This window comes from Elgaria multicarinata, chromosome 3 (genome assembly GCF_023053635.1).
Source record: "Elgaria multicarinata webbii isolate HBS135686 ecotype San Diego chromosome 3, rElgMul1.1.pri, whole genome shotgun sequence".
Lineage (NCBI taxonomy): Eukaryota > Metazoa > Chordata > Lepidosauria > Squamata > Anguidae > Elgaria > Elgaria multicarinata.
Window position 1 is genome coordinate 144654127 of NC_086173.1, and position 23846 is coordinate 144677972.

The following is a 23846-nucleotide window of genomic DNA, read 5'->3' on the forward strand; positions in this document are numbered from 1 at the left end:
TTTTTGAATCTGATGGATTTTCCCCTATTCTAAGAAGGCCGTCATGCCTCTCCTAAGGCTTAGTTCCTGGCAGTAAGAGCTTTAAGCGCACTGGTCTGTTTTGTATTTTGAGCCCCGCCCCTTTAGACTTTGGCCCCGCCCAACACTGGAAGGCAGCCCCTAGGGGCTTATCCGAAATGGAATTTGGCACCCCTGTTCTACCCTGTAGATGACCTTATCCCTCGTAAGCGGTGAGCGTTGCTCCACTCAGTCCCTATGGGGCATTTCCCCTCTTGAGAAGAGCCCTGATGCATTGGGCCAAAGATCTGTCTGGTCCAGCATCCTGCTCATGGAATAGCCAACGAAATGACAAACGGATTGTGGAGGCCATCACCCTTTCCCTGTTATTGACATGCTGAACAAGTGGGGAACTGCAACGGAGTGTTCCAGCGTGCAGGAATCCTGTTCTGGATTCCAGCCACTCCATTCCACTTTCCCCATAAGGTTCCATCAGTGCCGCATGGCTGCTGAACATGCTCAGTCCTCACTGGGCTGTTTTGGGGGTATTCTCCCACCCTCATTGGGGGGTATTTTTTCTAAAAGGTTTTTTATGCTCCCGGAAACCTTGCCCTTGCCCCAAGCCTGCTGAAACCGCCCTCTTTTGCATGGCTGGTGCCATTTCACTTACATAAGCAGCAGCACGCGCCACAGGAACACCAGAAATAGAGGGAATGATTATGCATTGAGCTTTTCTGCCCACGGGGCATTCATATCTCATCTTTAGTTGTTTCTCCCCCTCATTCTACCTGGAAGCTTCTTCAGTTCCTCTGTCACACTTCAGCTCTTGTCTATAATGATTGAGTTAATGCTGTGTGGAAAAAGCCTTCCCCATATCTGCTCTAACTATGCAAGGAGGGGTCCGTTGGTAAATGTCTCTGTTTTTGATTGGTGGTTGCCATGTTGGCTCCAAAGGACAACAATGAAGAGAAAGTCCAGCATTTTGTGGTCCGATAAGTAAATTTGTGACTGGCACTTAAGCATGTGGGCTTTGGAGTTTCAAAGCATTCTTTTATTAGGCACAAATCCACTGCAATGAATAATTTCCCTAAAAGTTGTAACTACCTACACAACTTTGATTCTGGCAGTATTAAATCTTGGAGCCTGAGTTTTGCAGGCAGCTGGAAGGCTTTATTGGACACTCTGTGGCCTCAACTAACTCATTTTTCTGATGATGACAGCTGCTAGCCAAACGTTCCTCCTTATCCTGGAAATGTGTGAATAAACAGATGTTTACAAAAGTTTTTTTTTTTAGTATGTAACATTTCTTTCTCCAAAATTAATGGATCCTGTCCTGAAAAGGCTGAGCGGAAGGGGTAGAAATACTCATCTTCATAGGTGTGCACAGCACATTTCATTATGATGTGCCCCCAGGGATTTTTCTTTTTAAAGGCAAACATTTATTGAATACTCAATCATAAAGGACATTATTTTTATTCATTTATTTATTAAACTAGGGTGACCATATGAAAAGGAGGGTAGGGCCCCTGTATGTTTAACAGTGGTGTAGAAAAGGGAATTTCAGCAAGTGTCATTTGCATGCATGCAGCACCTGGTGAAATTCCATCTTCATCACAACAATTAAAGCCGAAGGAGCTACACTAGACCGACCAGATATAAAAGAGGGCAGGGATCCTGCAGCTTTAACTGTTGTGATGAAGAGGGAATTTCACCAGGTGCTGCATGCATACAAATGACACCTGCTGAAATTCCCTTTTCTATTCAACTGTTAAAGCTACAGGAGCCGTCCTCCTTTCCATATGGTCACCCTAATTAAACACTGTCGACACTGATGTCCTATTCCGCGTTCAGCTTGCCTGACTGTGGGAGGGCCGTTGCAGATGGGGGGGGGGGGGAATGAGGAGCTGCTCCTCAAGCTCCAGCATTGGTGGGACTTCGTGGTGACACTGGCTGAAGGAGGGTCTTACAAGGCGGGCCCCCGGCAACAATTTATGAGAAGTGAAATAAATAAATGTAAGGACCCCACTCGCCAATCTCCACCACAATAAGACATTATCCTTTTTTTCAGTCTTTGCTGAATGTCTTTTATGAAGAGGCATGTTTTGTTTGCCACACTCGTGCTGCTGGCTCTCTCAGGGGCAGTCTGAGCAAGAGCTATTATCTGGGTGTGATGAAGAGCCTTCCTCCATCCACTCGCCCAATCCTGTGCAAAGGGGATCCCGGTAAGATGTTCTACTGAGTCCTCTCCCTCCTTTTGCTCAGGTGTGCTGTGAACACACCTGGCTATTTCTGATCATATGTGGCCCTCGCCCCTCACCTGCACATCTCAGCCGCCTACTGCTCCTCTCCAGGAACATACACGCACTGCCCCCCCTCCAAAAGCCACACATGTTACCTATGTGGGTGCAAGTGTCTTACTACCTGAAGGATCAGAAGCGAAAGACTGCAAAAATCCCAGGAGGAGGAACACAACCCAGATTCAGCCAGGCCTCCGCTTGAATGGAATCAGAAGGATCTGTGATTCTGAGCTTTCCCTGGAGCAAACTATTGGGTTTATTTAGAGGAGTGGCCAAAGAAGGAGGACCACCAGGCCGGTAGCAGCTGATGGAAGGGAAAGGAAGTGAAGTCAAGTAGCAACCGGCATGAGCAGAGGCAGAGAGAAGGAGCCATCTCCTTCTTGCAGGGAGAGTCAGAGCCCTCTGGTGGTCGCAGGGAAATGGTGTGGCATGAGACAGAGGCTGAGTTTGGACAACACGCTAATCAATGGTCTTCCATTTTGTTCTTACTAACCCTGCAGTTGATTAGCGTGTCGTCCGAACTCAGCCAGAGAGTTTGCCGTCTTGTCTCTGTTCGCAGCAAAAGGGGAGTGCCAGTCGTGTTACGAACCTGCCTAGCTATTAAGAACTGCAGGAGAGGCCCTTTTGGGGAAACCATTCCCTGCATAGGCCTGTTTATCAGGCACGCGTGAACGGGTTTTCGCCTGTGCCACTCCCAAACTCTGGAATGCGCTCTCTTAAGAAGGATGACTCACTTGGCTTGGAGAAATGGGGTGAAGAGGCACCTTTTTAATTCATCCTTTTAAATTATGTCATTTTCTTAACGTTTTGTGGTTGTTCAACATGTGCTTTTCCTAAGTATTATTGCATTAAGTAGTTGCACACTGCCATTTTGTGTTAAATAGCTGGATGCTTCAAATAAGGCAGTGTATAAAGGTCAGTAATAAAATAATAAATAAAAATAAATACACACAGACACTCAAAAGGAAAGGAGTGTGTTGGCATCTTTGAAAATGAACAGTTTTGTTGTTGCATCAGCTTCTCTGAGCCAAAGACTACTTAGCAGATGCATGAAGTGTTAGCCTGACTTAGCAGGTTATATAGGGTGACCATATGAAAAGGAGGACTGGGCTTCTGTATCTTTAACAGTTGCATAGAAAAGAATTTCAGCAGATGTCATTTGTATATATGGAAAACCTGGTGAAATTCCCTCTTCATCACAACAGTTAAAGGTGCAGGAGCTATACTAGTGTGACCAGATTTAAAAGAGGGCAGGGCACCTGCAGCTTGAAGTGTTGTGATGAAGAGGAAATTTCACCAGGTTCCCCATATATACAAATGACACCTGCTGAAATTTCCTTTTCAATACAACTGTTAAAGATACAGGAGCCTTGTCCTCCTTTTCATATGGTCACCCTAGGTTATATTTCACACGTTCATGCCTGAACATGAGAACAGAAGAAGAGCCATGCTGGATCAGACCAAGAGTCCATCTAGTCCAGCACTCTGTTCACACAGTGGCCTACAATGATACTGGAAGTAGCACATAGCTTTCAGGACTAGTAGCCATTGATACTCTTCTCCTCTGGGAATTTATCCAACCCCCTTTTAAAGCCATCCAAATTGGTGGCCATCACTACAACATAATGCAGGGTGGATTCCTGCATTGAGCAGGGGGTTGGACTCGATGGCCTTGTAGGCCCCTTCCAACTCTGCTATTCTATGATTCTATGATAAGCACCATGCTGCATCAAACCAAGAGTCCACCCAGTCCAGCGTTCTGTTCACAGAGTGGCCAACCAGCTGCCCTCAGGAAACCCACAAACAGAACATGAGTGTTACAGCACCCTCCTGGCCATGTTCCCCAGAAACTGGTGTATCACTTCCTCTGATACTAGCGGTAGCGCAAAGCCATCAGGACTAGTAGCCACTGATAACCACCTCCACCAGGAATTTATCCAACCCCCTTATTTATCCAGACACTATCAATACTTCTCTTGAGCGGTGGGGTGAGGAGAATGAGGCCATCAGGCCATTAACTGCAAGAGATACAAGCCCACTTTATGCCTATAATAACTGAATTTGACTTGGCTTGCAGCTATGAACTTGCAACCTGTAAACAATGCAAAATGTTTGGGGTCAGGATGTACTTTTTTGCCAGGTCAGCTTGGCTTGCGATCCAAGAACAGACAGAAGGAAGGTGTGGTTGATTACACCTGATGCATTTTAACTTCGCTTGGTTACACAAATCATCTGGAACTCAACACATTTTAATCCAGCTTGTGTGGATTGATCTGGGAGGAGCTAGTGGCTAGATGGTGCCTCTTCCTTTGTGCAGAGTAGGTGGTCCTTTGATCCCTTCCAACTCTATGGAACATGAGACTTCAAAAGATCCTTTCCTCTATGATCTCAGCTTCTCTATAGCTCTCTTTCTTGCCCAGCATCTGGGCCTGACCACATTTGCTGCATTTGCACATAATGCGGAGTCATGTTTTTTCCCTATTTCTGGTTTGTTTCTCTCCCAACCACTTTGATAACCTTCAGAGTGGTTTCATTTTCAGGCTGTTCTTGCTGGGTTCCTCTGTTTCAGGATGTACAGCAGCACAAACAAGTCAGGGATATGCTATGGTTCTGGGCTTAGTTGTCACAACAAGCCATGGTTTAAACAAGCCAGACTTCATAAGCCAACAACAAATCATGGCTTCTTTGTGGCTTGCAGCTGGTTAACAAACCATGTTCGTTTGTGGGGATAGGTTGGGACGTGACAAGCCAGATTTCCACAAACCACACAATGGCTTAGTGTTACGTTCGATCCAATCCATTGTCTTTCCACTGTCAACAGCCCAAACATGCAGTACAGACTTCTTATTTGCCTTCTATTCTGTGCAGGAGACAGCATCCCCCTTGTGTCCTACTGAGCAGTATGGTGGAATTGAAGGAATGTAAGACATGGTCTAGGGAAACCCAATGTCAAATTCCTGTTCAGCCGCAAAGCTTATTTTGTGACGAGAATGTCCTACTCAGAAGCTTCAAGAAGAAACTTTGATTGGTCGGTGCGTGTGTGTGTGTGTTGAGGGGCAGGAGTGCAAGAAGGGTGAAGAGAAAGCAGCAATAACAAAAAAAGCTGTGCCCCCTTTGCAACCCCCTCCTGTTTTCTCATCTCCATTCTGCTACCAGGGACCAGACAAATACTGGTTCCTCAGTGAAATTGCCCCTGGCTTTTCTGCAAGGGTAGTATGCCATCCCGGGGCAGGTCTACAGTATAGAGTTGTATTTGTTTCAAAACAAATTCACTGCAATATCTCCTGGATTCCACCCAAGGAACACGCTGCATGGGCAAAGGCGGGCCACAGCTCAGGGACAGAGCATATGCTTTGCATACAGAAGGTCCCAGGTTCGACCCCCAGCATCGCCAGGTAAGGCTGCGGAAGACTCTTGCTGGAAGCCCCGGAGAGTCTCTGCTCATCAGTGTTGACAATACTTAGCTCAGTGGACCCACGGCCTGACTTGGTACAAAGCAGCTTCCTAGCTCGTTGGGAAATATTATTCTGCCAAGGGGCTACAGAACAATGCACAGTTTTTTGGCAAAATCTTAGCTCCCCCTCCTGCAAAGAAAAGGACAAAGGTAAATGTACGCCGCCCTGAGATCTTAGTGATATAGGGTGGGATATAAATATTTTAAATAAATAAATGGCACAGCTCAAGGGATGGTTACAAGCAGCAATAAGGTGAAGGATAGAGTCACAGAATAATAGAGTTGGAAGGGGCCTAGAAGGCCATCAAGTCCAACCCCCTGCTCAATGCGATCCTTTTAACATGTCGTACTTTGTACAATGTTGTACTGGTTGCACTAATGTGCCAGCCTCTTTCCTCCCTGTGCCAACGCAGATGGAACTGCACTGGCTGCCTATTTGCTACCGGGACAGGTTTAAGGTTCTTGGACTTGTGTACAAAGCCCTAAACAACTTGGGACCAGGATAGCTGAGAGAGCGCCTTCTCCCTTACCAACCTGCCCGGTCACTGAGGTCATCCGAGGGTGGTTCCACCTAGATCCATCCTCCGATTGGAATCCACCAGGGGAAGAGCCTTCAGCGTGGAATTCCCTGCCTCTGGAGGTCAGGCAGGCTGCGACCTTGTACTCCTTTCGGCGCCTCCTGAAAACATCTTTATTCCAAGAAGCCTTTCTTTAACATGCAGCCTTGGATTTCTGATTTTTGCTTCTTTTAAATTTTGTTTTAACTGTTTTTATTCTTTTTTTCCCATTTTACCTTGTACACTGCTCCGAAATTTTTCAATAGGGAGCAGTATATAAATATTCTAAATAAATAATAAATAATAAATAATAATAAATACTTGGAGAGGTATTTTCACTCCAGTATGTATCCAAAGCATACAGCGTTTCCCCCCAAAATTCAGGCAGTTGTGTCTCTATCAAAAAACCAGTTCTTGCAGTTTTCATCTCTGTTAGGAGCAGGTCTTTTGGAGGCTCATGGGCCTTAATAGCCTATTCCAGAGCAAGCCACCCCAAAATACTTTGCCTCACAACAGAGAACAATACCTTCTTACTGAGAGAATTAATGTCTCTCCAAGTACAGTGAGGATTGCAGCTAAACTCAGAGGGAACAGGGAATTCTGGGGCAGGATGTGTGTGTATGACAGACATCCTTGTCATTGCTAATCAAAAAGCCTTGGAGCTGCATCTCTGGAGCCCTGGTTTTATGGTGAAACGCCCTGGTCCACCCCCCACCCCCCACACAAGCAATAAGAACCAAAGGAAAGTGACTTCATGGTATGTCTTGAAAGCACAATTTGCAGTAACTTTGAACTTGAGAAAGTCAGGATCTGGTCAGAGGTTGTACAAGAGACCACCTGAGAATCTGTACACCACATTGAGTTCTAGCAAAGGGGAAAAAAGTTGGGGTGTAAATGTCCCTTTAATTAAGGTGAATCACCAATAAATAAATAAAGGTCTGCCATTGCAAGCTTCAACATTCTATTGCTTATAAAAATGACAGCTGTTTAGCTAATAGCTTGAAGCTAATAACATTATTTACTTGAACAGGTCTACAGATTGCAAAATTTCAAGCCAATTTAATAAAAATTGCCAATTTAAAAGGTGCTGAAAATTTGCACTTTTGCTCTTTTTACTCCCGTATCCCGAACAGGCATTTGGTGAAAATTGATGTTCTTTATTCAGGCTTCCCAAAGAAGGCAATCCTCCATTAGTTTGGTGAATTTCTGAGCAGTGGTTCAAAAGTTATTCAGCTTTTCCTGCCCCTATTGCCGAAACTGCTGGTGAAGTTATGTCAGACATGCGGAGTTTCATTCTGAAGCTAGAATGCCACCAGTACACCAGTGTTTGCAGAGGAAATTGAATGGATTTTATGTGAAATGCCATTCCTTTAGCTACGGAATGAGACTTTTCAGGATCAAACTATGCATTACTACACAGATTGGGACCCGAACTTGGGGGATAGGAGGGTTTTAAATCCTTGCCCCCTGCAAGATGTCTGGAATGCAACCCTTTTTGGCCTTGAGGAGCTGCCACAGAAGATTCTGATGGGGAGTTTTTGTGAGGCAAATCTGAAAGAGAATGAAAGATTTGAGAGGAAAGAAGAGATAGAATAAAAAGCCTCTGCTGAGACCCTGATTCAGCCTTCCCCAATATGGTGCCCTCAAGATGTGTTTTTTGGTCTGTTCTAGCATGACTCTTATGGTCTTCTCTTAAATTGTGTAGTTTTATCTGTTGGATGGCCAACACGGTAATAAAAAGTTCCCCTTTCAAAAACCAGGGAAATTTAAAAAATTCTGCCTTAGCTTCCAATTTCCTGGCTTTGTGGAGCTTGAACTAACATGAGGTAACCTTGACTCTAGTTCTTAATCAACAGGGATAGATCGATCGATCGATCGATAGATAACCATGCTCAGTTAGAATTGATGTCACTAGATCTTTTTAAACTTCATCTCCTGCAATACTGATGGAACTCAGCAGTAATTCCAGCTCGAGTGCTGTACTATAAAAATGGAAATGTTCTACATTCCAAAACGGATTATGAATATATATATATATATATATATATATATATATATATATATATATAGACAGCCTTTCCTTCTCACCATAACCTTTTTATTTATTTATATTTATTATGTTATTATTATTATTATTATTATTATTATTATTATTATTATTTATTTATTTATTTATATAGCACCATCAATGTACATGTTCTCACCATTCAGAAACTCTGCCCTTCCATCAGCATTCTAAAAACAAAACAAAACATGTTATCTATCTATCTACTGAAGTGATGCTAATATATTTAACCCGGTTTCATAATTTAACCACTCACCTGGTCACCACTAGAGATCAGGAAGTCCCTCCAGGCTGGCAAAAAGGGATAGAGTGGTGTATCTCTCCTTTGCCACTGCTAGCTGTGGAGGAAGGGCTTTGCTTCCTTTGTAGCCAAAACAGAAGCCATGTGGGCTGGCAAAGGAGAAACAGTGCTGTGTTTCTCCTTCGCCAATCTACTGTGTTTCCATGTTCACCACGGAGAAAGCAATGCTCCTTCCTCTGTCGCCAGCAGGGAAATGCAGTGGACTGGAAACCGAGAAACAGAGTGCTTGGTTTCTCCTTCACCGGCTGAGTGTGCTTCTAGCCTGCAAAACTTTCCTTGAGTCACTTAAAATTTTAATTTTCTTTCCCCTGCAATGTGGAAGTTTAGCTCTGTGGCAGAAGAAGCATGTACGAAGGGCAAAGCAAGCATCTTGGGCCTAAACTAAACATTATGATAGACATGTATTTTTTAAAAAAAGGGTTCTCCAACTGCCTCAATTTTATTTTGAAGAAGCGGCAGCAGTAGGACCTCGTCCTTGTCAGGATTGGAGTGGGCGGATGGGATGAGCAGACATCTGGATATTCTACCTTTTCTTAAACTTGTAAAATTCACTGCCACAAGCTACGGCAGTGACCCCTGGATCAGTTACGCTTAGACGACGAGACCGAAAACAACAACAACCCTCACACCATGGAAGATAAATCTTATCAACCACTACTGGTCCATGTGTTGCTAATGTAATACTCTGAGCCAAGGACTTTCGAGAGAGGCCTGTGTACTTAATCTCAGCAGCGTCCAATCCATATTGCCTTGCACTTCCATGAGTTGGTAGCCCTCAGCCTCATACCACAAGATGGATATTTCAGTCCCATGGACTTCATACTCAATGGCTTGTACATTTCTTAAATGGAATTCTTCCCACATCTCGCTGAATGGAATGTTCAGAAGCAATAGCATCCTGTCCCTATACACCATGAGGACTGAACCATTTTCAGCCCCAGGGCCAAATTCAATTTTGGAGAAGCTCTGGAAGGCTGCATTCCCACTGTAGATGGAGACAAAGGGGGCCGGGCTCAAATGCAACCCCCCCTTGCATGTTTTAGCTTAAAGCTTTTACTAAATGACTATTGGCTGTGGGAAAGGGGGTGGGGCCAATGGAAGGCCACAAGTATTTTCTGGGGATCTCCAGAGGGCTGGATTTAGCAGCAGGCTTGAAATTCTGTACCCCGGTGAATCCAAATAGCAAACACATTATCCAAGCGTGGATCCTTAAGTAGTTAAACAGCACTATACATGCAATAGCAGAGTTGGAAGGAGCCTACAAGGCCCTCAATTCCCTCAATGCAGGAATCCACCCCAAAGCATCCCTGACAGATGGTTGTCCAGCTGCCTCTTGAAGGCCTCTAATGTGGGAGAGCCCACAACCTCCCTAGGTAACTGATTCCATTGCTGTGCTGCTCTAACAGGAAGTTTTTCCTGATGTCCAGCTGGAATCTGGCTTCCTTTAACTTGAGCCCGTTATTCCATGTCCTGCACTCTGGGAGGATCGAGAAGAGATCCTGACGCTCTTCTGTGTGACAACCTTTTAAGGATTTGAAGAGTGCTATCCTGTCTCCCCTCAATCTTCTCTTCTGCAGGCTAAACATGCCCAGTTCTTTCAGTCTCTCTTCATAGGGTTTTGTTTCCAGACCCCTGATCATCCTGGCTGCCCTCCTCTGAACACGCTCCAGCTTGTCTGTGTCCTTCTTGAATTGTGGAGCCCAGAACTGGACGCAATACTCTAGATGAAGCCTAACCAGGGCCGAATAGAGAGGAACCAGTACCTCACGTGATTTGGAAGCTATATTTCTATGAATGCAGCCCAAAATAGCATTTGCCTTTCTTGCAGCCGTATTGCACTGTTGGCTCATATTCAGCTTGTGATCTACAACAACTCCAAGACCCTTCTCCTTTGTAGTATTGCTGAGCCAAGTATCCCCCATCTTGTAACTGTACATTTGGTTTCTATTTCCTAAATATAGAACTTGGCATTTATCCCTATTAAATTTCATTCTGTTGTTTTCAGCCCAGCACTCCAGCCTATCAAGATCACTTTGAAGTTTGTTTCTGTCTTCCAGGGTATTCGCTATCCCACCCAATTTTGTGTCATCTGCAAATTTGATAAGCGTTCCCTGCACCTCATCCAAATCATTAATAAAAATGTTGAAGAGCACTGGGCCCAGGACTGAGCCCTGCGGTACCCCACTCGTTGCCTCTCCCCAGTTTGAGAAGGTTCCATTGATAAGTATTGTGAATCCACCTAATAGTTGTTCCATCTAGCCCACTTTTAGCTAGTTTGTTAATCAGAATATCATGGGGCACTTTGTCAAAAGCTTTGCTGAAGTCAAGATATATGACGTCCACAGCATTCCCACAGTCCACAAGGGAGGTTGCCCGATCAAAAAATGAGATCAAATTAGTCTGACAGGATTTGTTCTGACAAATCCATGTTGGCTTCTAGTAATCACTGCATTGATTTCAAGGTGTTTATAGATTGACTTCGTTATAATCTGCTCCAGAATTTTCTCAGGGATGGATGTCAGACTGACTGGTCTGTAGTTACCAGGTTCATCCTTTTTGCCCTTTTTGAAGATAGGGACAACGTTAGCCCTCCTCCAGTCGTCCGGCACCTCACCCGTCTTCCATGATTTTGCAGAGATAATAGACAAAGGTTCTGAGAGTTCTTCCGCTAGCTCCTTCATTACTCTAGGATGCAGTTCATCGGGCCCTGGAGATTTGAACTCATTCAAGGAAATTAGGTGTTCTTTGACCATTTGTTCATCAATCTCAAACTGCAATCCTGCCCCAACTTCTGTTTCACTTTTTCCAGTGGGGTCATAGATCCGCTTTTGGGAGAAGACTGAGGCAAAGTAGGAATTGAGCACTTCAGCCTTTTCTTTGTCATCTGTTATCAATTTGCCATCCTCATTAAGCAGTTGAACCACCATTTCTTTCCTCTGTCTTTTACTACTCACGTATCTGAAGAAAGCCTTTTTATTGCTTTTAGCATCCCTCGCTAAACTCAGCTCATTCACAGCTTTAGCCTTCCTGACGCCATTTCGGCACTTCTGTGCCACTTGTCTGTACTCTTCTTTTGTAGCCTGGCCTTCCTTCCACTTCCTATATGTATCCTGTTTTGTTTTCAGGTCATCTCTAAGCTTTTTGTGGAGCCACATTGGTTTCTTCTGTAGTCTTCTATCTTTTCTCCTTGTTGGAATTGTTTGTAACAAGGAGAAAAGATAGAAGACAACAGAGGAAACCAATGTGGCTCCACAAAAAGCTTAGAGATGACCTGAAAACAAAACAGGATACATATAGGAAGTGGAAGGAAGGCCAGGCTACAAAAGAAGAGTACAGACAAGTGGCACAGAAGTGCCGAAATCCCAAAGGTTTGCAATACAAACAATATTAGTAAAACAACCGCCACCATCACCAAGAACCCAATGAGGACTGAATATGTTCAGTGGCCCTTTGGAATGCTGGCTGACTGTTGGGTGGGGGAAACAGAGAACTATAGGAGGTGGGACTTACAGAGGAACGAAGTACACTGGAAAAGGGAACGTCTAGCTGGCTGGCAGGTCTCCTGAACTGTAATTCCAAATATTAGGTGCTGGGCGGCAGCAGAAAGGGTAGGTGGGTGGAGTAACAGTAGAGACGGAGTATTGCTTTCATGTTTTGTCGATGGGCTGCTCAAAGGCAACTGACTGGCTACCATTAGAAACAGGGTGCTGGTCTAGATGGACCTATGGCCTGATGCAGCAGGACTCTCTCCTTATGGGAGGGATTGCAGCTCAGTGCCAGCGGCTGTGCTTTGCATGTAGAAGGTCCCGGGTTATCTTCAGGTAAAGGGAACAGGTAGAAAGGCCCTCCTGTCTGAAACCCTGGAGAGCCACCACCAGTCAGATTAGACTGGCCCCAGACTAGATGAGTGAATCATCTGACCTGGAAAAAGACATCTTCCTAGCTGTGGTCTGAACCAGCAACCCTTTCCGCCAGTGGAGTGGTGAATCCGCTCTGGGTTTCAGTCAGAACCCTAAAGGTGCTGTCCAAGGCGCTGGATACCTCTTTTAGAGCTCTGACTGAGACCTGGAGCAGATTTTCCTCCCCCCCTAACATCAGAGGCACAGATCTCCACTGCTTCCCCCCACCCTCCCGCTGAAACACTCTTTGTCCCCGTGGATTTTATTTTCTCATTGAATATCTGGTTTGCGCATCAAATAACACTTCTCAAAAGACTCTGGATACGTTTCCCTCCACTTCCATATTTTACTAGTTTTCCAAGAGTTCAGCCATCACTAAAAACATTAAGTGATAAAACAAGGCAGAATTTTGCTTCAAACCAGGGGATGGGGGAGGGAGATCCCCCTTACTACAAACGAACAAAATGAATTCAGATGAACACCCAAGCTTGCACCCCTCTCCCTACACTAGACATTTTGCTACGGACCAGGTTACTTTCCCCTCCTCCTGCAGAGGAGATTTTCAACAGCACAGGAGACTCGCTTGCTCCATTACGAGTGGCACTTGGCTTCTGTCCCATGAAGCAGCTTGAGAAGTGAGTCGCAGGAACCGGTTCACTCCAGAGTCACGTTGGTTTGTCTACCGCAGCACTCGGCTGCTCGTTGGGGTCAGCCTGCTTTCAAACGTAGGCACTGCCCCTTGGATGCTGACGGCATCTACGTGGACTGCAAGGCAGAGCGGGCATCAGCCCATCCTGTGTCGATGTGGAGATATCACCAGGGCTCAAGTTATCACTGTCATAAAAGTAGCAAGGCAAGAAAGGATTCTTGGCACTAAGACTGTCTGCAACAAAATCAGCTTCAGGGGAGGGGGGTTGTTTGTTTGTTTGTTGCCATAAGAATCCATTTTGGGAGGGCTGAATCTCCGAGATCAGACGCAATCCCAGCACTCGGAGACTTAAGAAAGACAGAGCACAAGAGGCTAGGGACAAAGGCGCTTCTCTCGGGGGGCAGGGGCAACCCATAGCTCCAGGCTAGAGTCAGCCCCCTTCAGCAGTCTGCTCCCGAGTAGATCAACTGGGTCGGAACAGCCTCAGAGGTAAGGTCCGACTCCTCATCACCCCAGAAGTAGGTGACTAAGTTGTCGGAATCCAGAATGGTGGCGGGCATACTGTTCGCTTTGACGGGGTTGAAGGGCACCCCGGGGTGTGCTTTGTGGTGGTGCCTGGCCAGGTGGCTCCTCTGAACATAGCCCTTTTCGCAGTGGGAGCACATGTAGGGCCTCTCCGCCTGGTGGAGCATCTGGTGCCTGGTCAATGTCGACTTGACGGCAAAGCTTTTACCACAGATGTCGCAGTGGAAGGGCTTGTCCACCATGTGGATCCGCTCGTGCCGGTAAAGCTTCGACATGGAACAGAAGCCCTCCCCACACACCACGCACTTGTAAGGCCTTTCCCCCCGGTGCATCCGCAGGTGTCGATTGAGGCTCCCGCTGTGCGTGAAGGTCTCCCCGCAATCGGGGCACATGTAGGTTTTCTCCTCCACCGGAGGCATCGGATAGGGGAAGGGGACCGGGCAGGCGTACGGGAAGCTTTCCTCCCACAGGTCATTTTTATATGGGCTCCCCTCCTGGTGGCTCCTCTGGTGCCTGGTGACGCTGGTGCTACGGGTGAAGCTCTGCCCACAGTCGGGGCACTTGTAGGGTTTCTCCCCCGTGTGGGTCATCTGGTGAGTGAGGAGATTCAGGTTGAGGCTGAAGCTCCGCCCACAGTCGAGGCACGAGTACGGCTTCTCCCCCGTGTGGGTCCGCCAGTGTCGCGTCAGGGTCGACTTCCGGTTGAAGATGCGCCCGCACTCGGTACAGGGGTACACCCTCCCTCCCGAGTAGAACTGCTGCTGGAAGGAGGCCTCGAAGTCGTCTCCCAGGCTGTCCATGGATGCGTCCCAATCCTCTTTGGGGTAGTCTTCTGGATACATCGCGGGCTTGAACGGGCTTTCCCAGATGGGATAGTCCTCCGGCTCCTGGGAAAGGCTCACTTCTTCGGGATCGTCGAAGATGGTGAAGTGAAGCTCCACCTGTTGATCGGACCCTTCCTGTGGGAGGAGCTCCCCTTTCGCTTCTCCTTCCAGCCTGTCCTCAGCTGGGGGAGGAACTTTCTCCACCTCCGACGGACGGCTGAGTTTCTCGCTCCACTGAATGGGCTCCTCCCATTGGTGCTCTTGGTAGCCTACTGCCGGAGGTTCATCCAGTTTCATCTCACTCGCGCAGAGTTTCCCCTCAGAAATGCCCCCTTCCGACTCCTCCAGGATGGTAAAATGCAGCTCGACCTGCTGCTCAGGGCCTTGCTGAGGATACGTTCCCACCGGCCTCTTCCTGGTTCCAGCCTCAGGTTCTGGCAGCACCTCCTGTAGCTCTGGGGAGGGAGACCGCGATATGTCAGAGTAGACTGATTCATCGTCCAGCTCTGGCTGACAGGAGCTATCAGGCTGCAGCTCTGCGTCAATCTCACAGTGCCAAAGCTTCCCCTGAGAAATGCCCCCTTCCGATTCTTCCAAGATGGTGAAGTGCAATTCAACTTGGGGCTCGAAGTCCTCCTCCTCCTCTTCCTCCTCCTCCTGTAGAGTCTTCCCTTTCGGGTCCTTCATTGTTCCATCACCTGCTGAGAGAAACAAGAGTATCCAGAAGTCAAAAATCGCATGCACCACCACCAAGTTCTCCTGCAAACCAACCGTTCCTCCCAGGAGGTGCCATCTGAATGCAGAAGCGAGGTCTACCCCTGTGGAGAGACCAGTACGGGTTCCAGGGTTTTGAGGACCCTTAGGCAAGATGCCTTCAATGGGTCCCTTCTCCGTCAGTGTGCCCGCCTTTCCACCACCAGTTCCCATTGGCCCTCTTCCTCCTTCTCAGCATTGCTACCACTTGCTTGCTTGACAGGCAGGAAGCCAATGAGCAAGCAGGCAGGGGCATCTGCTCCTTCTCCTCCTTCCCACCGCTGCCATTGACTGGGCCAGAGCAAGAGGCAGGGGAACGAGCAGGTTGCCATGGTGAAAAGGAGGAGCGATTCCAGGGGTCTGTTGCCAGTAAGTCCCTGCTGGGGTGGGAGCCCTTGGCAGTGCCCAATTATGCCTACCCTTGACGCCAGCCCTGGGACAGGCCAACAAGAGGAAGGATACTGCCATCGGTGGGCACTATCCAATGTTAGTTCTACATAGAGTAAACCCATTGAAATGGATGGGACTTACCTAGTCATATTCATTTCAATGGGTCTGCTCTAAATAGGATTAATATTAGATGCTGCCCTGTATGTCTGCAATCTCACCCGATATGTACATAATCCGGCACATTATAAATCTATCTTTGCTTATTGTCAGGAGGTGTTAATCTTTGGTGCTTTGACATATGGATTTATGCAGAACCTGGCACAGGATTCTAAGGGTATTGCAAAACACACAGAGCGTTATGGTCGTATATTGAAAGTTTCCCAGGTAGCAAATCTGTATCTCAGTAAATGCTAGAGACGGGCCAGAGGATTCACAAGACTGAGTCCCACACAGAAGTGTTAAATCCATGGAGGAGTTTCACATTCAAGTAATTCTGTGAATTGGTCACGTTTGGAGAATCAAGGCCTGTCTGCAGCCATCCAGAAGTGATCATATGATTGCTTTGGCAATGCATAGAAACTGGACCTCCTGTTCCTGTAATTATCTGATCATCGTCTTCATGCGGCTTGATCAGCGGAGTCCTAAACCAGGGGGTGGACATCTTCGGAGGGCCCGGGGGCTGCAACCTTCTCCCACCACAGTGACTGCACAACCAGAAGTGGCGATGTGGCTGCATTCCCAACAATCCCACTGGAAAACAAGGAAACACACGGGGAGCGCTTGCCTTGTAGCCCAGCTGGATTGCCCTCCCTACAGCACACCAAAGAGCTGTTTGTTGGACTGGAAAGAGGCCCCTGATTCTCTGCAGAACCAGTACTTCTGCTGGGAAATAACACACGAGGAGCTGCAGTGGTGGGCCAGGCCACAGAGGACCGGTGGGCCCCCCATAAAACTTGCCTTTATACTGGAGGTATTTAAGGGGACCAGTGAAGACCCCTTTCCTAAACTCAACCTGATTTGTGCAGACACCGCTTTGGTCATACAAGAAAACCTAGCAGGAATGCAAAGAGGTCGTGGGGCTTTTGTGGGGGCAGCTCAAAGACACGGACTTGCACACATCAGTAGTGTAAAAAAAGCCCAATTCTATCTCAGGAGTGATTAGGAAAGGGGCTGAAAATAAAGCTGACAGTATTATATCACCTTATATAACTCAATAGTGCAGCTGCATTTGGAGTCGGGTGCGCAGCTCTGACCTCCAAAAGGATAGCATGGAACTGGAAAAGATGCAGAAAAGGGAGACTAAGGCTGCAATCCTATATAGACGCTATTTCTTTTATTTATTACATTTATATCCCACCTTTCTTCCATTGTGGAACTCGAGGTGGCTACAAATGATTGCCGAGTGGCCTCCCCTCCAAGCACTGACCAGACCCAGACCTGCTTAGCTTCAGCAAAGCGGCTGCCTCGTGTGCCTTCGGACCATGTCTTCCCTCTTCCCACAGGCCACTTGGGGAGGGGAACCCTGTTCAGGATTCCCTGCGTGTAACCTCCTGGGAACAGCGTACCAGCAATTGCTATGGCCAAAGCAACACTCCATCTCCCCTTCTCTTTCTCCACTTACTTCTGAGTAAACATGCCTGGGGTTGCACTGTGCAATAATCAAGGGATTGCAGCACCTCCCTTCCTTCTAGGAAGAGCCAAAGGTCTCTCTAGCCCAGCATTCGCTTCCTTCATCGGCCAACTTGATGCCTGATTGGAAGCCCACAAGTGTTCCACAAGCGCAACAGGAACCTCCCAAAAAGCGTTCCCCAGGGATTGAGACGAATACTGCTTCCGATACTGGAGGTGAAGGGCTTGAAGCTGAGTCCTCCCGAATGCCAAGTGTCATGTGCTCCATCACTGAGCCACATTTGCTCCTTTATATTGCAGTAGTTTCACTGATGTCCGTGGTGCAACATGTTTAGGTTCAGAACCCAGGCATCTGACACCAAGCTATAGATTTAGAACCCAGGTATCCAACACCAATGGCTTAAATGACACAGTGGGCCCATTCAGAAGACACCTTAAACCATGGCTGTGTTCAGAAGACACCTTAAACCATGGCTTTAACCACGGTGAATAAGCCTTTTTGCTTTATTCAGTATGGTTAAAGTTGTGGTTTAAGGTGTCTTGTGAATGGGGCTACAGAAACCCTTGCTCAGAGAAAATAAAAACAGCAACCCCAAAACGTAGCTCCTCAGTTTGCAATCCTAAATTACTAACAGAATTATTTCAGAAAAAGAAAGCAATCGATTTTAATAATAATAATAATGCCAAACTCAAGTTACACTCCCACACAAAAGCACAACAGACCAATTGCACACTGAAAAGTAACCTTTGATTTAAGCAGGCATTTATCAGACAGCCCAGCTTCTACAGAACTTCAGAGATGTTTTATGCAACTCACAGGTCATCAAGAGGAATAATCCAGCCTGAGGGGGGAGGGGACCAAAGCATCCCACCTCTACCTACATCCACAGTACTCTTTACACTCTTTTCTATTCTCCCCCACGGCATGCAGGTTATTCTTACAAACAACGGGAAACAAACACAAGTATCAGGACCAAGATTTTGCATTTCTTAAAAAACTCAGATTTTATTTTTAAAAGAATATCCAGGCATATGTAGTGGATATAGGACTTTTCTACACAAGGCATTGATTGAGCACTTGTCATTTCCTACTCACGGTTGTTTACAGGTTCTTTAGATGGTGGTGTGACCCTCCAGTTTTGCTTGTGTTTAACGAACACTTTCAGCAAGTTTTTTTTAGAGCAAGGAAAATACAGCATTTAATTGTGAAAGAAACCACAGCTTTCATTTGTGTATTCATGCTATTCCACTATACTACAGTGCCACCTAGAGGTTATGTAACAGCAAAGGAAATACTCTTCGTGTAATGCTGGGATCTCAATTCTTCAAAGAAACCAAAAGTAGATACAGCAGCCTATTAACGGCGTTGTGTAGAAAAGCTTTTGAAAAATGTGAAGGCAAAGTCCCCGCCATTGCCTCTAACAAGAACAGCCCCAGACATTTCAGAGCCAAGGCATATTTTAAGTTATCTACTTCCTGTACCACAAGCCTCTTTTCGTGGCCATACCACATCTCCTTACATGGCTGAATCAGCTTCAAGTTCTCCTCCCTTAGAGTCTCAGTCTCACTTCAACCCCTCTCTGTATCCCTTCTATCCAGAGGATGCGGCCTCATTAACACAATCCTCTCCACATCCCACACAGGATCAACTTAGAGACTGCAGCCAGAGAGATGGGGTGTGGGAGAGCCAAGATTACCCTCCTAATGTGGGCTGATAAGACCCAGATGAAACACCACTTCCTCACTGCGTGTACATAATCATTGTCTAGAAACTCCCTTTCACATAAGCATGGGTTGAAAAGGCAGTAGTGGGTGGGAAACACATACTAAGAATATAGTATCACAAGAGCCAAGGGTCCAGCACTCTGTTCACACAGCTGTCGACCAGGGATCCACAAGCAGAACATGATTGCAACAGCACCCTCCCACCCATGTTCCCCAGCAACTGGTGTACTTAGGCTTACTGCCTCAGATACTGGAGAATGCACACAGCCATCAGGACTAGTAGCCATTGATAGCCTTCTCCAGAAATTAATGCAATCAGCCATCACACTGTTTGTTAACACTGTTCGGGCCTGTTCAGAGGTCATAGAATCATAGAATAGTAGAGTTGGAAGGGGCCTACAAGGCCATCGAGTCCAACCCCCTGCTTATTGCAGGAATCTACCTTAAAGCATACTTGACAGATGGCTGTCCAGATCGCTCTCCCTAACAGACGGTCATGCTACGCCATGATAGTTAAGTATTTTGGGCTAACTATATGGCTTAGAGTGTTATGCGATGATGATTATGGAACCACCATGAATAACCATCCCCCTGAGACAAGATTAAGGGCCCCCAGGGTGGCTTGCCGTTACATGTGGCAGGCTCCCCAGTGGTTAAAACAAGAGGCTGTGACCATAGAGTCTGGAAGCAAGAACGCCTGCCCCTTCCAGTGACGCTCTTGCCGCCACGGACTTTCTCTATGGTCGCATGGCCTTCTTCTTTCTCCCCCCCACCCACTTTTTTTCTGATGGATTGGCTGCCGGGAGCCTGTTTGCAACACAGAGGAGGCCAGAATGCACAGGTAAACCGTGCGGAGGTATGCGCAATAACTACGGAGGGGTGGGAGGGTAGCAGAACCACATAGCACCACGTGGTCCCCGGTTGTGTGGTGGGTTTGCTTGTAGTGGTTCTGTTACCCTCCACCCCTCTGTAGTTACCCTAACCACCCCCCACTCATCGTGTGTAAATAAGGCCTTCAACTGCTGGCTCTCAGCACAACTGGGTGGTTAGACTGGGTTACAAGGAAACTCAATACATATTGAGTGAACCTCAGCAACATATCCCGTGCTGTCGCTAATGGTCATAGCCAATTATTTTTTGCCAAAGATTCTAATGGTATGATAGAACAGGGGTGTAGCGGAAGGTCGTTCTCCAGATGTTTTTGGACTTCAGCTGCCACCAGCCCCAGCCAGCAGGGCCAACGGTCAGGAATGCTGAAGTTCAGGCCCACCTGGAAATCTACCTTTTGTCCACCCCTGCAATAGAATAGATCCACAAATGTTACTTTTGGATTGCACTAAGAAGCATAGTTGCAAGGGTCCATGGAGATCATCTAGTCCACCCCCTGCTCAATGCTGGCTCTAGACTGCAGGGTGCAGTTGCAGCACCCCTGGCAGATGGCCCTCCAACCTCTGCTTAAATATCTCCAGCATCATGTTAAATACTTTCTAAAGAAAACACGACTAATGACCCTCCAAGTCTTTCTTCTTCCACTCATCAGAATACCTACCAGGCCACCCAGTGAGAGACATTTCCTAGGGCCCCTTGAGATAGGCTTCCCTGGGCCCCAGAGAAAGCAGCATCAACACATATGGAAGTCCAATGCAAGGCCCTACCATAGAAATCCCAACCCGGCTCTCCAGCAACACAGCTTTTCAAGGGAAGAAAGTCTGTGTGCTCTTCTGCACTCCTTGGAGAGGCAAGCCCCAGGGACTCTCCACACATTGCAGATAGCACCCCACTAAGGGGAAGCCCATTCCTCTAGACTCGCCTTTCCCAGCTCCGTGCCGTCCAGATATTTGGGACTACAACTCCTAGCTTCCCTAACCACTGGCTGAAGCTGATGGGAGTTGTAATTCCAAAACATCTGGAGGCCACGGGGGTGGGAGGCTACCCAAGACCCTGCTCCAGTGCCCGTTAGAGACCCAGCCTCCTTTCTCCCGCTCCCCTTCCGAATTCCACGGCAGGGAGCGGGGAGCACCTTCGGCGCCTGGCATTGGAAAACAGCACCGTCAAGAGCACCACCGTATGTGTGTGTGGCCGGGGGTGGGGTGTTGGAAAGAGGGTGGCCCTGCCCCACCAATCCCACCCCACCCCACGGGAGAGAAGCAGGAAAATGGATCCTCCAAACCCGGGACTCGAGACAGAATTTGCGCCAGGGAATGTGATCTGGGCGCCCAGGGGCTCCCTCTCCGCCATTCTCTTTGAATAGCTGCACCCCCGCTTTTTTCTACCCCCCCATTTTCTCCCTCCCCCGCCAGTGGGGCAAGCGGCCATCACGCCTCTCTCCATCCCCCTGGGGCGTTTGGCTTGGCCAAGAGGCGACGGCGGCTGAAGCGCTGCAAAGCCTGGGCGTCGCCCCTCTGGGTGCCGTGGCCGGACCGAGTCCCCACCTCGGTAGAGCAGAACCGGGGAGAGCCAGGGAGGGTTCGGGGGCTAAGCTCTCTTCGCCCCTCGCGGCGCAGATCCCAGATCGCAGGCGAGCAGCTGCTACAACTGGTGCTGCCGCTGCTCTCAATGCGAGCTCACTCCCGCTGATCCGGATGCAGCAAGCGCCTGATACAGGAAACTCATCCCGACCAACGCGGGGCGCGGAGAGACAAAGAGAGAGCGCAGCCTCCCGGTCCTTTCCAATGGCCAGGGCCCTCTGGCGGCCGCAAAGCAAGGCTGGGGCTGTCCGGGGAGGGGGAGATCAAGCCAAGCGCCTCTTCCAGCCAAACGCAGAGCCGTTCTGCACGTCTTACTCAGCAGGCAATCCGTGTGGAGACTTGGGACTTGCACCTGGCCCAGGTGAGTGCGATCGCAGCCTGAGCAGCTCACCAAGGACGCGGACGCTCAGAGGCGAGCTTAGTTTATGCATTTCCAGAGAGGCATGCGTCTCTTGCAACAGCAACCACCACCCAGAGACTTGTGTCACCTTAAAGTCTAACACATTCCAGCAGGCCTACCGAGGTGAATTTTAAACCTACAAATTTTAAGATGCTGTGATTGTTATTTTAATATTGTATTTGTTTTATATGCTCTTTTTACTAATTTTATGTATTATATTGCGTTTGGTGTTGTTCCCCGCCTCGATTCAGAGGGAGAGGCCGGTAATAAATAAATATGATGACATAAGCTTACATTGCCCCCTGTGGCACCATAACACGGTTATGCCACATGCTTTTGTGGGCATTATCCAGGACATCTGATGAACTGGACAAGTGTGTATAAAAGCTTACACCATAATAAATGTGTTAATCTTTAATACACCAAAAGACTCCTTATTGGTTCATTACTATTATTCTTTTGTTTTGAAATAAAATTTTAATTCCACTCTTTCTCCAAGTAACACTGGGTCCAACTCCCCCCTGTCCAACTCCCCCCTTTTATTATGACAATCCTATGAGGCAGACTAGCCTATTATTGGCCTGGTTTGCTTGTCACAATAACCCAGAATTTAAAAATATAATAAGGTATGGGAGCAGCTCCAGGGCTGCTACTGTGTTCATCATCATCACCATCATTATAAAATAACAACAATAATAATCTAGGTTATTGTGATATGCAAACTGGCACGAGTTTACTCAGGGCTGAGTAAGTGTCTCTCCATTCCTAATCCAACACAGTAACCACTACACCAGCACTAACCACTATACCACACTGGCTGTTAAATCACACTAATTGCCCCCCAACATGCTTGAATTACTCTTTTTGTATTCATAATAGGCCTGGGCAGACCTTTAATCTGTGCATGGGTATATGTGTGTGTGTGTGTGTATTCATGTATTTATAATCATCCTATCATGATTTTAGGACGGTATATGATCAACTATATTATAAAACAATAAAACAGCAGATAAAAATCTTTATAGAACAATAAAACTATAAGATAGCAAACAAAGATTCTTAAAAGGTAAAATCCTTAACATTAAAACGTTTCGAACACATTACAATGCCCGGGCATTTCCCCCCCCCTTCCGCTACTGAAAAGATTGCAATCAATGTAAGTGCCAGGCTGGAGGGGGACGCAAGAGTAGTAGACTGAATCCATGCCGTGGCCAGGCCAAGGGCTCTCTCCTGCTGCTGTCCCGGTTTGCTACACATTCCCATCACCATCTGTGGAGGTTGTGCTGCAGATTAGCCACCTATGGGTTAAAGCAATAGATGCTTGCAGTAACGTCCTTTGTTGTTGTACTGGAATTCAGGCATGAAATTATACGAGGGGGGAAATGGTTTGGAGAGCATTGTATCATTCGTTTCAGTGGCTGCATCGTCTTCTGCAAAAAAAAACAGAAAGAACAAAAAAGGTGATGGTGTGGGAAGAGGAACCCTCTTGGCTGCAGGTATGAAACTCCCAGCTATGACAGGAAGAAGATCTCAGAGGAAGAGCAAAGCCGTTTCTCTCACTGACCAGAGTGCAGGAGAAAAGGAGAGCCCTGCTGGACCAGTCCAAGAGTCCACCTAGTCCAGCATTCTGTTCACACAGTGGCCAACCAGCTGCCAACAGAAGCGCACCTTTCTGTTTTGGCCCCAAGCGGACAGGGAGGAAGTGGAGGCTGCATCCTTCCCAACCATTTCCAGGGCACCCTGGAAGAGAAAGCCTCCTCAGGAGTTCTTAAAACATGTAGGTCAGGGATGGGGAAGCAGAGGCTCTCCAAATATTGTAGGACTGCAGTTTCTTTTAGTGAGGGATGATGAGAGGTCCAGTCTGGCAACATCTGGGGGCCACATGTTCCCTGATGTAGGCTCTAGAGAGAGCA

At 47.3% G+C, this 23846-nt stretch overlaps 1 protein-coding gene across 1 annotated transcript; it reads right to left on the reverse strand.

Moving 5' to 3' along the window:
• Positions 1-12807: 12807 nt before the first annotated feature.
• Positions 12808-21532, reverse strand: LOC134396866 (zinc finger protein 436-like). The gene is made up of 2 exons (XM_063123458.1): positions 21498-21532; positions 12808-15269 (listed from the first exon to the last, which is right to left on the reverse strand). The coding sequence occupies exon 2, from the start codon at positions 15253-15255 to the stop codon at positions 13660-13662; it is 1596 nt and encodes a 531-aa protein (XP_062979528.1). The 5' UTR covers positions 15256-15269; positions 21498-21532; the 3' UTR covers positions 12808-13659.
• Between the last annotated feature and the right edge of the window lie 2314 nt (positions 21533-23846).

What these genes read in the sequence shown, in the direction of transcription:
- LOC134396866 (XM_063123458.1), bottom strand. Translation starts at nt 15,255, where the DNA reads ATGAAGGACCCGAAAGGGAAGACTCTACAGGAGGAGGAGGAAGAGGAG.